Source organism: Oncorhynchus mykiss, chromosome 5 (assembly GCF_057628025.1).
Source record: "Oncorhynchus mykiss isolate SJ-2025 chromosome 5, ASM5762802v1, whole genome shotgun sequence".
Taxonomy (NCBI): Eukaryota; Metazoa; Chordata; class Actinopteri; order Salmoniformes; family Salmonidae; genus Oncorhynchus; species Oncorhynchus mykiss.
In genome coordinates, this window is record NC_143026.1 from 14,965,440 (window position 1) to 14,982,281 (window position 16,842).

Here is a 16,842-nt window from a genome sequence, read left to right on the forward strand (position 1 = left end):
GTTTGTGAACTCAGCCCCCGGACCAGCTGGATGAGGGGACTCTTTTCTTTGCTCAGCTCTTGGCATTGCAGGGCTTGGTAATGATATGAGAGGGGGTCGCTGTATTTTAGATGTTTCCAAAACTTCATTGCTCTTTTTTATTATTAGTGGATATTGGCCTAATTCTGCCCTGCATGCATTGTTTGTAGTTTTCCTCTGGACATGTAGGGGAATCTTACAGAACTCTGTATTCAGGGTTTCAATTGGGTGGTTGTTTTGCAAGTGGACCCCACATCTCACTGCCATGAAGTGCAATTGGTTCAATGACATATTCAATTAGGTATTTCAATTTGAATTAGCTTTTTAATGGCGTAGAATGCCCAGCGCGCTTTCTCTCTCAGTTCATTCACTGCATCATTAAGGTGTCCAGTTGAGCTTAATTTTAACCGTAAGTACTAGTGTGTGCAGTACTCTATATATTTTGTACCAATTGAGAACTTTGTTCTAATTCCCTGAGATCTGGATCTTCTCTGGAAAATCATTATTTTAGTATTTATGGGGTTTTACTGCCAAGCCCCAGATCTGGCAGTACTGCTCTAGCAGGTCCAGGCTCTGTTGTAGGCCATGTGCTGTGGGTGACCTCTCTCTCTCTTTCTCCCCCTCTCCTTCTCCTTCTCTCTCTTTCTCTCTCTCTGTCTCCATCTATCCCCCTCTCCCTCCCTCCCTCTCTCTCTCTCTCTCTCTCTCTCTATCCCCCTCTCCCTCCCTCTCTCCCTCCATCTCTCTCTCTCTCTTTCTCCATTCCATCCAGATGTTCCCTGGAATCTATCATGAGCTTTTATATTTTGGCAGCTGAGATTGAAGACAGATGTGTTCCATCTGTATTTGGGTGCCCACGTGTCTGTGTGTGTTTTTGTTTGCGTGTCTGTGTTCCACAGCACATGCAGCTTGGTTTCTTTGTACTGTTGACCTCTAATAGAGGTACTTACTGTACATTGTGTTACGCGGTATGGGTCTTTCTTGCGAACTGTGAAGTATGTGTGTGTGTGTTCACCCATTTGTGTATGTGCCTTTGGTCGTCCGTGTGTAAACTCTTTCCCCTCTCCGGGAGCTGGTTTGTCCCCAGTGAGTGCAGCAGCCCTACTGGATCGCACGGCCACGTCAGCAGATCTGTGCTGTGTGTGTGCGATTGTGCGTCTAATTTCTACAGACTCCCTCCCTCCTTCCGTCCTGCTATTCCCACTGCTGCCGGATTTTTAACCTTTTCATATTAATTTGTGTGTTTGTGTTTCTGTGTGTTGTAACTACAATATTCATTGCTTTGACATTGCTCAATGAGCAATCATCAAAATCTTATTTTAAGTTATAAGGACCCCCCAAAAAAGAAATGTGTTTATTTCCAATCTATGTGCAATAACGAATGCTACACTTAACACTCAACATCAGCAACGTTTGGTTTAGATTGGTTGACTTCGATTGAGTCGAGTCACTCTCCTCACTGGTCTCTTTGGATCGATGCAGTCGTAGGTTCCCGGGCCATGGTCTGATTCTTCTCGGGTCCTTTTACGCGAGACACTTGGGGCTAGCACACTGTCCTCTTCATACTTCCTCCTCTTCAGAGGGTTGCACTCTAGCTGGCAGCAGCTTGGATCAGTTGAGGGTCAGGGGTCAGACTCCCTGGGCCTCTATCAGGTGATGGTAACTCTAGAGGTGAGTCAGGTGTCAGTCCTCTGATGCTCTCGTCCTCTTGGAGGGGCATGTCTTCTGGCTGAAAAGACTCCAGGGAGGCTAGAAGTGGCTGATTCTACAGCTCTGCTAAAGCAGGCCTTTGACACTATAGAGACATGGAGTAGAATAGTACTTGGAAATGTGTCTTTTACTCTGCTCCCAACCACCCCAGATACCACAGAAACAGACACACAACAAGTGTCTTGCATGACCTCCAGGGCCACAGGAGCTACTGCCTGCCTAGCCTGGGCCATTGCCTGTTCCAGCTCAGCCCTTGGGACAACGCCATGGTATCCTGGCCACTAGAGCTCTATGACCAGCAAGGGAGGACAGGGGGACGTCTAGGCTGGATGAAGCGACCGACCTCTCTGGGCCCATCTTCTTCCTCCGAGTCAAAGTTGGACTCGAAGCCAGAGTCCTAGTCCAAGTCAAACTCCTATTGGTCAGGCACAAAGTGCCTAGTTTAAATAAAGGTTAAAAACAGGTAAAATAAAAAAATGAAAGTGCACAACACGTGGAACCATATTGAATTCCACTAGCATTGTTGCAATTCCAAAGATTTTCAGAATGTTTCAAAAACAACAGGTCTTCTCAGAAGATTTAGGTGGTTATGAAGGGAATGTTGAATCTGGCTAATTTAGAATGTGGAATTCTAGAATGTTTCTGATTGTTTCCATGGCCTTCCAAGCTCTGGTTCCGTATGATGCAGGTGATATCACAGTGTTGGCTTGTGACATCATACACAAAACTGCTCAGGCAGGTGCATGTTTTATTGTTACCATGACAACAAAACTGACTCATGCAAACACATCTGGAAAATGGTCATTTACCCCACTGTTTGTTTCATTGTTTTAAGATGAGGTCACTGGAATTAGTGTTGTGAAAATGCATGCAAACCCACGAACATATACACACATACACTGAGTCACAAAACTGACAAAAACTGATGAATTACCTTTTTAGAAAAACAAATATATGTTTTACATCTGGGCTCACTGTCTCTGGTGTCTGTCTGTCTGTCTGTCTGTCTGTCTGTCTGTCTGTCGGAGGGCAGAATAAAGTTAAGAGAGGAAGATAAAATAGAGGAAGATTGAGCAAGAGAGACAGACACCCCCCAAAAAAGTGGAAAAGGCCTCGCTTGACCACAAAACCTCACTCACTATTAATGAACAAGGAACATATAGTTCAGAGCCATTTCTGGCAAAGATAGAGGAAGTAGTGAAAGTTAACATTTTCTGATAAAAAGTGTGGCCTCTGTATGGATATACAGAGGATATACTTGGATATATGGATATACCCTTGTTGTCAGATTCGGAGTGTAGCACCAATACTCTTTTCCTCCTCCTTTCCTCCACTACTGTGATTCATGACTACTGATCTGAAAGGATTCAATAGTTAAAGGTTTGTGTTGGTGTTTGTTGCATACCTCCAATTGTTTGCTCAGTTTCATAGGGAGTGCTCGTTTACAGGGGTCAGTAAACATGGTTAACTGCCCTGTACAGGACTAAACACAATTTTAGCCTATGGTCAAACCCTACATCCCAACCTGAGCAGTCTGTTTTGCCACCTTTGGTCTCTTGGTCTCTCCATTCTTCCCACCCCTACGAGAGGTCAGCTCCCACTCAGTACATTTAATTGACAACTAAGGGTTTGTTCGTAAATGGTGTTGTCAGATTGTATGTTGGTAAATACAGAGGGTTTTCTCTTTCCGAGCGTTCAGAGCGCACACTGCACTATTTACTGAGAACGATCATATTCAGCGTTTGTTGCACGTTCATAAATTCATCAGTTATTCTGCACTCTGGCACACTCAGATGAGAGTGCTCAGAAATCTGAGTATATAGCCAGAGTGAATTTACGAACGTAGGAGATATGCTAACTGGATAACAGTTGTTCAATTTCAGCATAGCTAGCTAGCAAAGCGGTTCACATTTCTTGCTAGCTAACCAAATGACACCTGCGTCTCTAGCTGTAGCCACCGAAAAACGATATGAGGGGAACAAAAATTGGTCACTCACTCACTCCTCTAATTACATGGCATCCTCCCAGAAGCTAGCTAGCTAGTTATCTAACATTCTGTCTAAAGGCTCTGTGTTTTTAGCTTGCTAAATAAATAACCTATAAGCCACGGTATGACTGACTTGCTAGTAAGGCTTGGAATGTATTGACATTCCAAGCCTTAGTGATATTAATCCGTTTTTGTCCAAAATATTGAGTCATTGAAACTGACAGCGCATCCCGAATGGACGCAGCAAACAATGTACCAGGCCAGCTGTGATTTACAACCTGATAACAGTCTGTTTTGGACTACCAAGAAATGTATTGGTGAATTATATTACTCATGCATTGAACTGCAATCATCTATTCTGCCAACAATACCTTACTGTACGTCATGGAATTTTGATCTAAATATAATCTATCTAATCTATGATATTATGATTGTCTGTTTTTTTTTCATATCTGGAAAATAGTTCAAACGCTGTGAGTTACACCTTAAATAAGACATCTCAGTCAGCCCCCCCCCTCTCCCCCCCCGCCTCCCAAAAATATTATAAAAACACAAAAACTATTTGCACTTGTCTTTTCCTATCAGCACTGACTTTGCTGATAACTGTACTCACTACGACTGTGATGTGGTTGTCTCACCTAGCTATCTGAACATAAGTGCTTCTGCTAAACAACTCAAATGTAAAGAATTTACAGTAATCACCCTCTGACTCAGTGTGTTAATAGTTATACTGAAGTTGACACTTGTGTAACATAAAATACCCAAGACTGGAGAAGAAGGTGAAACCCACTTCTCCCTGGTTTATGAAACCAGTGTCATGGGAAAGTCTTTTAGAAATAGATGCTGTGATGTGTGTTACTTGACTTTTTTCTTCTTCTCATAGCTGCTCAGTTTGGTCTTGAAGGGACTGCAGTGAGGTGTTTTGACTCAGTGCTCTAGACAGCCCTGCTGCACCCATTCCCATAACAACATGACCTGCTGCACCCATTCCTATAACAACATGTCCTGCTGCACCCCGTCCCCATAACAACATGCCCTGCTGCACCCATTCCCATAACAACATGTCCTGCTGCACCCATTCCCATAACAACATGCCCTGCTGCACCCATTCCCATAACAACATGTCCTGCTGCACCCATTCCCATAACAACATGTCCTGCTGCACCCATTCCCATAACAACATGTCCTGCTGCACCCCGTCCCCATAACAACATGCCCTGCTGCACCCGTCCCCATAACAACATGCCCTGCTGCACCCATTCCTATAACAACATGTCCTGCTGCACCCATTCCCATAACAACATGCCCTGCTGCACCCCGTCCCCATAACAACATGTCCTGCTGCACCCATTCCTATAACAACATGTCCTGCTGCACCCATTCCCATAACAACATGTCCTGCTGCACCCCGTCCCCATAACAACATGCCCTGCTGCACCCCGTCCCCATAACAACATGTCCTGCTGCACCCATTCCTATAACAACATGTCCTGCTGCACCCATTCCTATAACAACATGTCCTGCTGCACCCATTCCTATAACAACATGTCCTGCTGCACCCCGTCCCCATAACAACATGCCCTGCTGCACCCCGTCCCCATAACAACATGTCCTGCTGCACCCATTCCTATAACAACATGTCCTGCTGCACCCATTCCCTTAACAACATGCCCTGCTGCACCCCGTCCCCATAACAACATGCCCTGCTGCACCCCGTCCCCATAACAACATGTCCTGCTGCACCCATTCCCTTAACAACATGCCCTGCTGCACCCCGTCCCCATAACAACATGTCCTGCTGCACCCATTCCCTTAACAACATGCCCTGCTGCACCCATTCCCATAACAACATGACCTGCTGCACCCATTCCTATAACAACATGTCCTGCTGCACCCCGTCCCCATAACAACATGTCCTGCTGCACCCCGTCCCCATAACAACATGCCCTGCTGCACCCATTCCCATAACAACATGTCCTGCTGCACCCCGTCCCCATAACAACATGCCCTGCTGCACCCATTCCCATAACAACATGTCCTGCTGCACCCATTCCCATAACAACATGCCCTGCTGCACCCATTCCTATAACAACATGTCCTGCTGCACCCATTCCTATAACAACATGTCCTGCTGCACCCATTCCCTTAACAACATGTCCTGCTGCACCCATTCCCTTAACAACATGCCCTGCTGCACCCATTCCCTTAACAACATGTCCTGCTGCACCCATTCCCTTAACAACATGTCCTGCTGCACCCATTCCCTTAACAACATGTCCTGCTGCACCCATTCCCATAACAACATGTCCTGTTGCACCCATACCCATAACAACATGTCCTGCTGCACCCATTCCCATAACAACATGTCCTGCTGCACCCCGTCCCCATAACAACATGCCCTGCTGCACCCATTCCCATAACAACATGTCCTGCTGCACCCATTCCCTTAACAACATGCCCTGCTGCACCCATTCCCATAACAACATGACCTGCTGCACCCATTCCTATAACAACATGTCCTGCTGCACCCGTCCCCATAACAACATGTCCTGCTGCACCCCGTCCCCATAACAACATGCCCTGCTGCACCCCGTCCCCATAACAACATGCCCTGCTGCACCCCGTCCCCATAACAACATGTCCTGCTGCACCCATTCCTATAACAACATGCCCTGCTGCACCCCGTCCCCGTAACAACATGTCCTGCTGCATCCATTCCCTTAACAACATGTCCTGCTGCACCCCGTCCCCTTAACAACATGTCCTGCTGCACCCCGTCCCCATAACAACATGTCCTGCTGCACCCATTCCCTTAACAACATGTCCTGCTGCACCCATTCCCTTAACAACATGTCCTGCTGCACCCCGTCCCCGTAACAACATGTCCTGCTGCATCCATTCCCTTAACAACATGTCCTGCTGCACCCCGTCCCCATAACAACATGTCCTGCTGCACCCATTCCCATAACAACATGTCCTGCTGCACCCATTCCTATAACAACATGTCCTGCTGCACCCATTCCTATAACAACATGTCCTGCTGCACCCATTCCTATAACAACATGTCCTGCTGCACCCCGTCCCCATAACAACATGTCCTGCTACACCCATTCCCTTAACAACATGCCCTGCTGCACCCATTCCCATAACAACATGTCCTGTTGCACCCATTCCCATAACAACATGTCCTGCTGCACCCATTCCCATAACAACATGTCCTGCTGCACCCATTCCTATAACAACATGTCCTGCTGCACCCATTCCCTTAACAACATGCCCTGCTGCACCCATTCCCATAACAACATGTCCTGTTGCACCCATACCCATAACAACATGTCCTGCTGCACCCATTCCCATAACAACATGTCCTGCTGCACCCATTCCTATAACAACATGTCCTGCTGCACCCCGTCCCCATAACAACATGTCCTGCTGCACCCATTCCCATAACAACATGTCCTGCTGCACCCATTCCCATAACAACATGTCCTGCTGCACCCATTCCTATAACAACATGCCCTGCTGCACCCATTCCTATAACAACATGTCCTGCTGCACCCATTCCCTTAACAACATGTCCTGCTGCACCCATTCCCATAACAACATGTCCTGCTGCACCCATTCCTATAACAACATGTCCTGCTGCACCCCGTCCCCATAACAACATGTCCTGCTGCACCCCGTCCCCATAACAACATGTCCTGCTGCACCCATTCCCATAACAACATGTCCTGCTGCACCCATTCCTATAACAACATGTCCTGCTGCACCCATTCCTATAACAACATGTCCTGCTGCACCCATTCCCTTAACAACATGTCCTGCTGCACCCATTCCTATAACAACATGTCCTGCTGCACCCCGTCCCCATAACAACATGTCCTGCTCCACCCATTCCTATAACAACATGTCCTGCTGCACCCATTCCCATAACAACATGTCCTGCTGCACCCATTCCCTTAACAACATGTCCTGCTGCACGCCGTCCCCATAACAACATGTCCTGCTGCACCCATTCCTATAACAACATGCCCTGCTGCACCCATTCCCATAACAACATGTCCTGCTGCACCCATTCCCATAACAACATGTCCTGCTGCACCCATTCCTATAACAACATGTCCTGCTGCACCCATTCCTATAACAACATGTCCTGCTGCACCCCGTCCCCATAACAACATGTCCTGCTGCACCCATTCCCATAACAACATGTCCTGCTGCACCCATTCCCATAACAACATGTCCTGCTGCACCCCGTCCCCATAACAACATGTCCTGCTGCACCCCGACCCCATAACAACATGTCCTGCTGCACCCATTCCCATAACAACATGTCCTGCTGCACCCATTCCCATAACAACATGTCCTGCTGCACCCATTCCCTTAACAACATGCCCTGCTGCACCCCGTCCCCATAACAACATGTCCTGCTGCACCCCGTCCCCATAACAACATGTCCTGCTGCACCCATTCCCATAACAACATGTCCTGCTGCACCCATTCCTATAACAACATGTCCTGCTGCACCCATTCCCTTAACAACATGTCCTGCTGCACCCATTCCCATAACAACATGTCCTGCTGCACCCATTCCTATAACAACATGTCCTGCTGCACCCATTCCTATAACAACATGTCCTGCTGCACCCCGTCCCCATAACAACATGTCCTGCTGCACCCATTCCCATAACAACATGTCCTGCTGCACCCATTCCCATAACAACATGTCCTGCTGCACCCCGTCCCCATAACAACATGTCCTGCTGCACCCCGACCCCATAACAACATGTCCTGCTGCACCCATTCCCATAACAACATGTCCTGCTGCACCCATTCCCATAACAACATGTCCTGCTGCACCCATTCCCTTAACAACATGCCCTGCTGCACCCCGTCCCCATAACAACATGTCCTGCTGCACCCCGTCCCCATAACAACATGTCCTGCTGCACCCATTCCCATAACAACATGTCCTGCTGCACCCATTCCTATAACAACATGTCCTGCTGCACCCATTCCCTTAACAACATGTCCTGCTGCACCCCGTCCCCATAACAACATGTCCTGCTGCACCCATTCCCATAACAACATGTCCTGCTGCACCCATTCCCATAACAACATGTCCTGCTGCACCCCGTCCCCATAACAACATGTCCTGCTGCACCCATTCCCATAACAACATGTCCTGCTGCACCCATTCCCATAACAACATGTCCTGCTGCACCCATTCCCATAACAACATGTCCTGCTGCACCCATTCCTATAACAACATGTCCTGCTGCACCCCGTCCCCATAACAACATGTCCTGCTGCACCCATTCCCATAACAACATGTCCTGCTGCACCCATTCCCATAACAACATGTCCTGCTGCACCCCGACCCCATAACAACATGTCCTGCTGCACCCATTCCCATAACAACATGTCCTGCTGCACCCATTCCCATAACAACATGTCCTGCTGCACCCATTCCCTTAACAACATGTCCTGCTGCACCCATTCTCATAACAACATGTCCTGCTGCACCCCGTCCCCATAACAACATGTCCTGCTGCACCCCGTCCCCATAACAACATGCCCTGCTGCACCCCGTCCCCATAACAACATGCCCTGCTGCACCCATTCCCTTAACAACATGTCTTATGACTGGGATGACAGACTGTGTTCAAAGGTTGATCTGCAAAGTAGGTTTCAGTTATCTTTCTCTCTCTCTCTCTCTGAGCATAATATAAACCGGGCACTACAGTCTGCCTAAGGTTGCATGTGTGTGCTGTATGTGTGTTTGTGGAGTGAGAAAAGGACACACTGACCCACTTTCACTGTTCTGCTGCAGTGACTCAGATGGAGAGAATGAAATAAAAAGAGAGCGGCACCAATAAGGCAGAGGGCAACCTCAGCAGCTCGCCCGTTATCTCAGCATCTGATTCACTGGGGAACTAATTGATTTGTGATTGACAGCTGAGATTGACGACTGAGGACGGAGTCTTATCTGACCTCCAGGGTTCTTCTGGGAATAGAAGGAGTGGGAGCTGTTCTGAGAAAGACACGGCACATTTGCCGGAAAAAACTAGTATGAGACAGTTGCACACTATCCAGGAAGTGTTTATTTTACATGTTATATCCCATCGTTAAAGGAAAGCATAGGGGCTAGCAAAAACGATATACAAAGTGTTGGTGCGACGTTATCCCACTGACGTTCTGAGAACAATCTAAGGGGACGTTCTCTTGGGGATGTTTGTGTAGTTCCATGTAAGTTAGCTGGACGTCACTGAGGAGCGTGTCAGGACCTTTTTTAGGACATTTTCAGGATTTTCATTTTACTAGTCCTTAAGACGATGTATGATGGTCCCAAGGGAACGTTCTCTGGGTCCTAAAAACATCCTTGGCGATGTCCCCAGGACAAACCAGGAAGCAGACAAAACCTCCAGGGGACCATGACACAACATCCCGACAGCTTTAGGCGACCATTTTGTGACGACACGGGGATGACCTAACGACTCATTATTGTTTGCAGGAAAACGAAATATTAACATGCTAAATAGTATTCAAAGTAGTATGTACTTGTAGTCGTGATAGTTGAGAAAGTGCATACTCATGCAGTATGCAAGTACTAAACAGGTGGTACCCGATTCGGAACACAGCCCTCGTCTCCTCTTGGCAGATGAAATCAACATTGTTTCACCCTATCCAGTTGTTTCACATCACCCGTGATAAAGAGATCATAAAAGAAAGGAGGCCATTTAAGAGTATTGGAACGCAGCCACTGTCCTCTGGCTTTCTCAAGGCCCCTGTACAAACTGATGGGCATTGAGGCAGGACTACAATGCAGTGATTTTGCACTAGCTGGCTGCCTCTACACTGTAGCTGTTTGTCTGTGGGCATGGCTCAACAGGAAGGACTTTAGAGAGAGAGGGAAGGAGAGAAAGAGAGAGGATGGGAAAAGGATTCTTAGAAGCCCTGAGCCCCGAGGCGTTTAGTTACGTAAAAGCTCACTTAGTGACCAGAGACACACTTGAACAGTCACACGCATGCACTTTAAGTTGTGTGGAATCTGACTTTAGATGTCAATCTTTACTTAGCAGTTGGAGGCAGCAGCATTAAACATTAAAAGTAAGGGGCTTTCCACGCAGCAGAACTCTATATTTGGCAGGGTAATGTATCCGAAGTGTGTAATAGTCCCTTTTACAACAGAAAAGCAGGTGGTTTTCATTTGCTGTGCTTTTGGTCATGGGTCTTGATTATGTACTGTACAATACGCTTTTGCCAGAAGGTGGCCATAAACACAGCTCAGGAAATGGACAATATTGCTAATTATAATGGTAAAAGAATAATGATTGATGAAGATAATGTTAATGTTGAGGATGATGAAGATCATGATGATAAATATAGTAATCAGGAAAATTATAATGTTGATGGTAGTGGTGATGACTTCAATGATGTCAATTATGATGACCCAAAAAATGTATTGATGATGATGAATGACCCTAACCATCTCCCCCCTCTCTCTGTCTCTCTCTCTCTCTCTCTCTCTTTGTCTGTAGGGAGGAGGTCCAACAGAACTGTGTTCGTTGGAAGAAGAAGTTCTCCTTCATCTGTAAGATGAGTGCCAGTCCCACCACTGGAGTCCTGGACCCCTGCATCTGCAGGGTCTCTGTACGCAAGGTAACGACATCTCCCATCAACCCCTGCTATAGTATTTTACAGTGCCTAATGATGATACTCTACAGGTGACATTTTCTTAGGGAAAACAACCTACTCACTGAGAAAAAGTTGCCTTGTGTCCTGTCTTTTTAAGATATGATATAGTTATTTTGGGCATCTTTTTCCTCACTGCTTGTCATTGCCCAAGTTCTCTCTCTGCCTCAAAAGTGTGTCATAGGTACCTTATTACCAGATACAAGGTAATTGACCTATAATTACTCCTGTATAAGGCATTCTGTGGTAATGTAAGCCTACTCCCTAACCTTTTACCTCTAACTCTGATGTAAATGAATGAGACCTTCCTACACCTTTCACACACCTACACACTGGATCAACCTTGGCAGGTGTTTTTCAATGTCTGAAATATGATTAGTTCCCTTAGTTCCCATTCCCAAATCTACACACTGTTGCAGACAGCTTAGTTCTGTCTATGGACTCTTTTGTTGCTTGTTGTTTACAATGCTAGTTATATTACTCCTCTCGTTACCATGGTATCAGCAAATATGGGATTGCGGAACATTTCCCTTACATGTATCAGTAACGGCTGACTGGAGATCAGGGCATGGCTATAATCACACAGCTGCATATCTGCTATTATGACATGGAGTCCTCAGATCTCAGATCAGTTTATCTGTAGGGAGTGGGGACTCTATGATTCCAACAGTGTAGCAAACAAGTGCTCACTGTTAAAGCCACATTCTGTAATACTATTGAGCATGACAAGCTTAACATGATCATTTATAATCAAACTGTTAAAAAAGGATTCTTCCTTTGTTTTATTTAGTCTCCTCGTGTTAGAAATCACTTGAAATATGAATTCTAGCTGCTTAACTTTATGTACAATAATAGACTATAGAAGGAAAGAAAGTGTTTGTGCTTCATGCATTTCATCCACTTCTTCTTGTCACTGCAGGAGCTCAAAGGAGGAAAGACGTTTTCAAAGGTAAGACAAAAATATGTGACATGTCCTCTTTTAGCATGCCTCTACTAATGTTGACACACACACACACACACACACACACACACACACACACACACACACACACACACACACACACACACACACACACACACACACTTGTTTTACTATCCTTGTGGGTACCAAACAATTGATTCCCATAACCCCTAAGCCTAACTCTAATGCTAACCCTAATTGTAACCCCTAAGCCTAAAATAGCAATTGTGCTTGTTTTACTGTCCTTGTGAGGACTTCTGGTCCCCACAAGGATAGTGTAAACCAAAAACACACACCATATGTACAGTATATCTGGAGCAGATGAGTCAGTGTGTGTGTGTGATACAGTACATTTTACAGCCCCAATAACAGTAAAACCACTGTGGTTAAAGTCATGTAAAAGGGAATTGGGTCCATAGCTCAAGCCAACTAGTATGACGTACATGTGACAAAGCCTTGTGACACAGGATGGGCCTTTTGGGGAAGGTGGGGAAAACAGTGCAGTGACGTGGACAACTTTTTTCCTTCCTTACTGCTTTTCCAGCTGTAGTGTTTGTGGTTTATAGTGTTTCCACTAGTTGACAGTAAACTGTGTGAAGAAACCTTTTAGCTCTTCAGTGACCCTGACCTAAGTTTTTAGGTCAAATCAAATCAAATCAAATTTTATTTGTCACATACACATGGTTAGCAGATGTTAATGCGAGTGTAGCGAAATGCTTGTGCTTCTAGTTCCGACAATGCAGTAATAACCAACAAGTAAACTAACTAACAATTCCAAAACTACTGTCTTATACAGTGTAAGGGGATAAAGAATATGTACATAAAGATATATGGATGAGTGATGGTACAGAGCAGCATAGGCAAGATACAGTAGATGGTATCGAGTACAGTATATACATATGAGATGAGTATGTAAACAAAGTGGCATAGTTAAAGTGGCTAGTGATACATGTATTACATAAGGATGCAGTAGATGATATAGAGTACAGTATATACGTATACATATGAGATGAATAATGTAGGGTATGTAAACATTATATTAGGTAGCATTGTTTAAAGTGGCTAGTGATATATTTTACATCATTTCCCATCAATTCCCATCATTTCCCATTATTAAAGTGGCTGGAGTTGAGTCAGTGTGTTGGCAGCAGCCACTCAATGTTAGTGATGGCTGTTTAACAGTCTGATGGCCTTGAGATAGAAGCTGTTTTTCAGTCTCTCGGTCTCAGCTTTGATGCACCTGTACTGACCTCGCCTTCTGGATGATAGCGGGGTGAACAGGCAGTGGCTCGGGTGGTTGTTGTCCTTGATGATCTTTATGGCCTTCCTGTAACATCGGGTGGTGTAGGTGTCCTGGAGGGCAGGTAGTTTGCCCCCGGTGATGCGTTGTGCAGACCTCACTACCCTCTGGAGAGCCTTACGGTTGTGGGCGGAGCAGTTGCCGTACCAGGCGGTGATACAGCCCACCAGGATGCTCTCGATTGTGCATCTGTAGAAGTTTGTGAGTGCTTTTGGTGACAAGCCGAATTTCTTCAGCCTCCTGAGGTTGAAGAGGCGCTGCTGCGCCTTCTTCACGATGCTGTCTGTGTGAGTGGACCAATTCAGTTTGTCTGTGATGTGTATGCCGAGGAACTTAAAACTTACTACCCTCTCCACTACTGTTCCATCGATGTGGATAGGGGGGTGTTCCCTCTGCTGTTTCCTGAAGTCCACAATCATCTCCTTAGTTTTGTTGACGTTGAGTGTGAGGTTATTTTCCTGACACCACACTCCGAGGGCCCTCACCTCCTCCTCCTAGGCCGTCTCGTCGTTGTTGGTAATCAAGCCTACCACTGTTGTGTCGTCCGCAAACTTGATGATTGAGTTGGAGGCGTGTGTGGCCACGCAGTCGTGGGTGAACAGGGAGTACAGGAGAGGGCTCAGAACGCACCCTTGTGCTGCCCCAGTGTTGAGGATCAGCGGGGTGGAGATGTTGTTGCCTACCCTCACCACCTGGGGGCGGCCCGTCAGGAAGTCCAGTACCCAGTTGCACAGGGCGGGGTCGAGACCCAGGGTCTCGAGCTTGATGACGAGCTTGGAGGGTACTATGGTGTTGAATGCCGAGCTGTAGTCGATGAACAGCATTCTCACATAGGTATTCCTCTTGTCCAGATGGGTTAGGGCAGTGTGCAGTGTGGTTGAGATTGCATCGTCTGTGGACCTATTTGGGCGGTAAACAAATTGGAGTGGGTCTAGGGTGTCAGGTAGGGTGGAGGTGATATGGTCCTTGACTAGTCTCTCAAAGCACTTCATGATGACGGAAGTGAGTGCTACGGGGCAGTAGTCGTTTAGCTCAGTTACCTTAGCTTTCTTGGGAACAGGAACAATGGTGGCCCTCTTGAAGCATGTGGGAACAGCAGACTGGTATAGGGATTGATTGAATATGTCCGTAAACACACCGGCCAGCTGGTCTGCGCATGCTCTGAGGGCGCGACTGGGGATACCGTCTGGGCCTGCAGCCTTGCGAGGGTTAACACGTTTAAATGTTTTACTCACCTCGGCTGCAGTGAAGGAGAGTCCGCATGTTTTCGTTGCAGGCCGTGTCAGTGGCACTGTATTGTCCTAAAAGCGGGCAAAAAAGTGATTTAGTCTGCCTGGGAGCAAGACATCCTGGTCCGTGACTGGGCTGGTTTTCTTCTTGTAGTCCGTGATTGACTGTAGACCCTGCCACATACCTCTTGTGTCTGAGCCGTTGAATTGAGATTCTACTTTGTCTCTATACTGACGCTTAGCTTGTTTGATAGCCTTGCGGAGGGAATAGCTGCACTGTTTGTATTCGGTCATGTTACCAGTCACCTTGCCGTGATTAAAAGCAGTGGTTCGCGCTTTCAGTTTCACGCGAATGCTGCCATCAATCCACGGTTTCTGGTTAGGGAATGTGTTAATCGTTGCTATGGGAACGACATCTTCAACGCACATTCTAATGAACTCGCACACCGAATCAGCGTATTTGTCAATGTTGTTATCTGACTCAATACGAAACATATCCCAGTCCACGTGATGGAAGCAGTCTTGGAGTGTGGAATCAGCTTGGTCGGACCAGCGTTGGACAGACCTCAGCATGGGAGCTTCTTGTTTTAGTTTCTGTCTGTAGGCAAGGATCAGCAAAATGGAGTCATGGTCAGCTTTTCCGAAAGGAGGGCGGGGCAGGGCCTTATATGCGTCGCGGAAGTTAGAATAACAATGATCCAAGGTTTTTCCAGCCCTGGTTGCGCAATCGATATGCTGATACAATTTAGGGAGTCTTGTTTTCAGACTAGCCTTGTTAAAATCCCCAGCTATAATGAATGCAGCCTCAGGATGTATGGATTCCAGTTTGCAAAGAGTCAAATAAAGTTTGTTCAGAGCCATCGATGTGTCTGCTTGGGGGGGAATATATACGGCTGTGATTATAATCGAAGAGAATTCCCTTGGTAGATAATGGGGTCGACATTTGATTGTGAGGAATTCTAAATCAGGTGAACAGAAGGATTTGAGTTCCTGTATGTTTCTGTGATCACACCACGTCTCGTTAGCCATAAGGCATACGCCCCCGCCCCTCTTCTTACCAGAAAGATGTTTGTTTCTGTCGGCGCGATGCGTGGAGAAACCCGCTGGCTGCACCGCCTCCGATAGCGTCTCTCCAGTGAGCCATTTTTCCGTGAAGCAAAGAACGTTACAGACTCTGATGTCCCTCTGGAATGCTACCCTTGCTCGGATTTCATCAACCTTGTTGTCAAGAGATTGGACATTGGCGAGAAGAATGCTAGGGAGTGGTGCACGATGTGCCCGTCTCCGGAGTCTGACCAGAAGACCGCCTCGTTTCCCTCTTTTACGGAGTCGTTTTTTTGGGTCGCCGGCTGGGATCCATTCCGTTGTCCTGGTTGAAAGGCAGAACACAGAATCCGCTTCGCGAAAATCATATTCTTGGTTGTACTGATGGTGAGTTGACGCTGATCTTATATTCAGTAGTTCTTCTCGACTGTATGTAATGAAACCTAAGATGACCTGGGGTACTAATGTAAGAAATAACACGTAAAAAAACAAAAAACTGCATAGTTTCCTAGGAACACGAAGCGAGGCGGCCATCTCTGTCGAAACCATGGCAACCAAAAAGGTGTGACCCTGACCTAAGTTTTTAGGTGTGACCCAGTCAGGTGTGACCCTGACCTCAGTTTTTAGGTGTGACCCTGACCTAAGATTTTATGTGTGACCCAGTCAGGTGTGACCCTGACCTCAGTTTTTAGGTGTGACCCAGTCAGGTGTGACCCTGACCTAAGTTTTTAGGTGTGACCCAGTCGGATGTGACCCTGACCTAAGTTTTTAGGTGTGACCCAGTGAGTGATTGGTCACCTGGTGGACCATTACCAATAGACCCATTTCCCAGATGTGTCATGAAAAGTTGCGCGCGCAGTTCGTCATCAGAAACCTCTTCATTTGCCTAGCAGTGGCT

General features: G+C 46.6%; 1 protein-coding gene across 1 annotated transcript in view; it reads left to right on the top strand.

Moving 5' to 3' along the window:
- The window catches only part of eeig1b (estrogen-induced osteoclastogenesis regulator 1b), a 76,568-nt gene that overhangs the window by 45,463 nt on the left and 14,263 nt on the right, over nt 1-16,842 (top strand). Inside the window, exons 3-4 of the mRNA XM_090233830.1 lie at nt 11,257-11,377; nt 12,330-12,359. Of these exons, the coding sequence (XP_090089956.1) occupies nt 11,257-11,377; nt 12,330-12,359 (151 nt within the window). The remainder of the gene's footprint in view (nt 1-11,256; nt 11,378-12,329; nt 12,360-16,842) is intronic.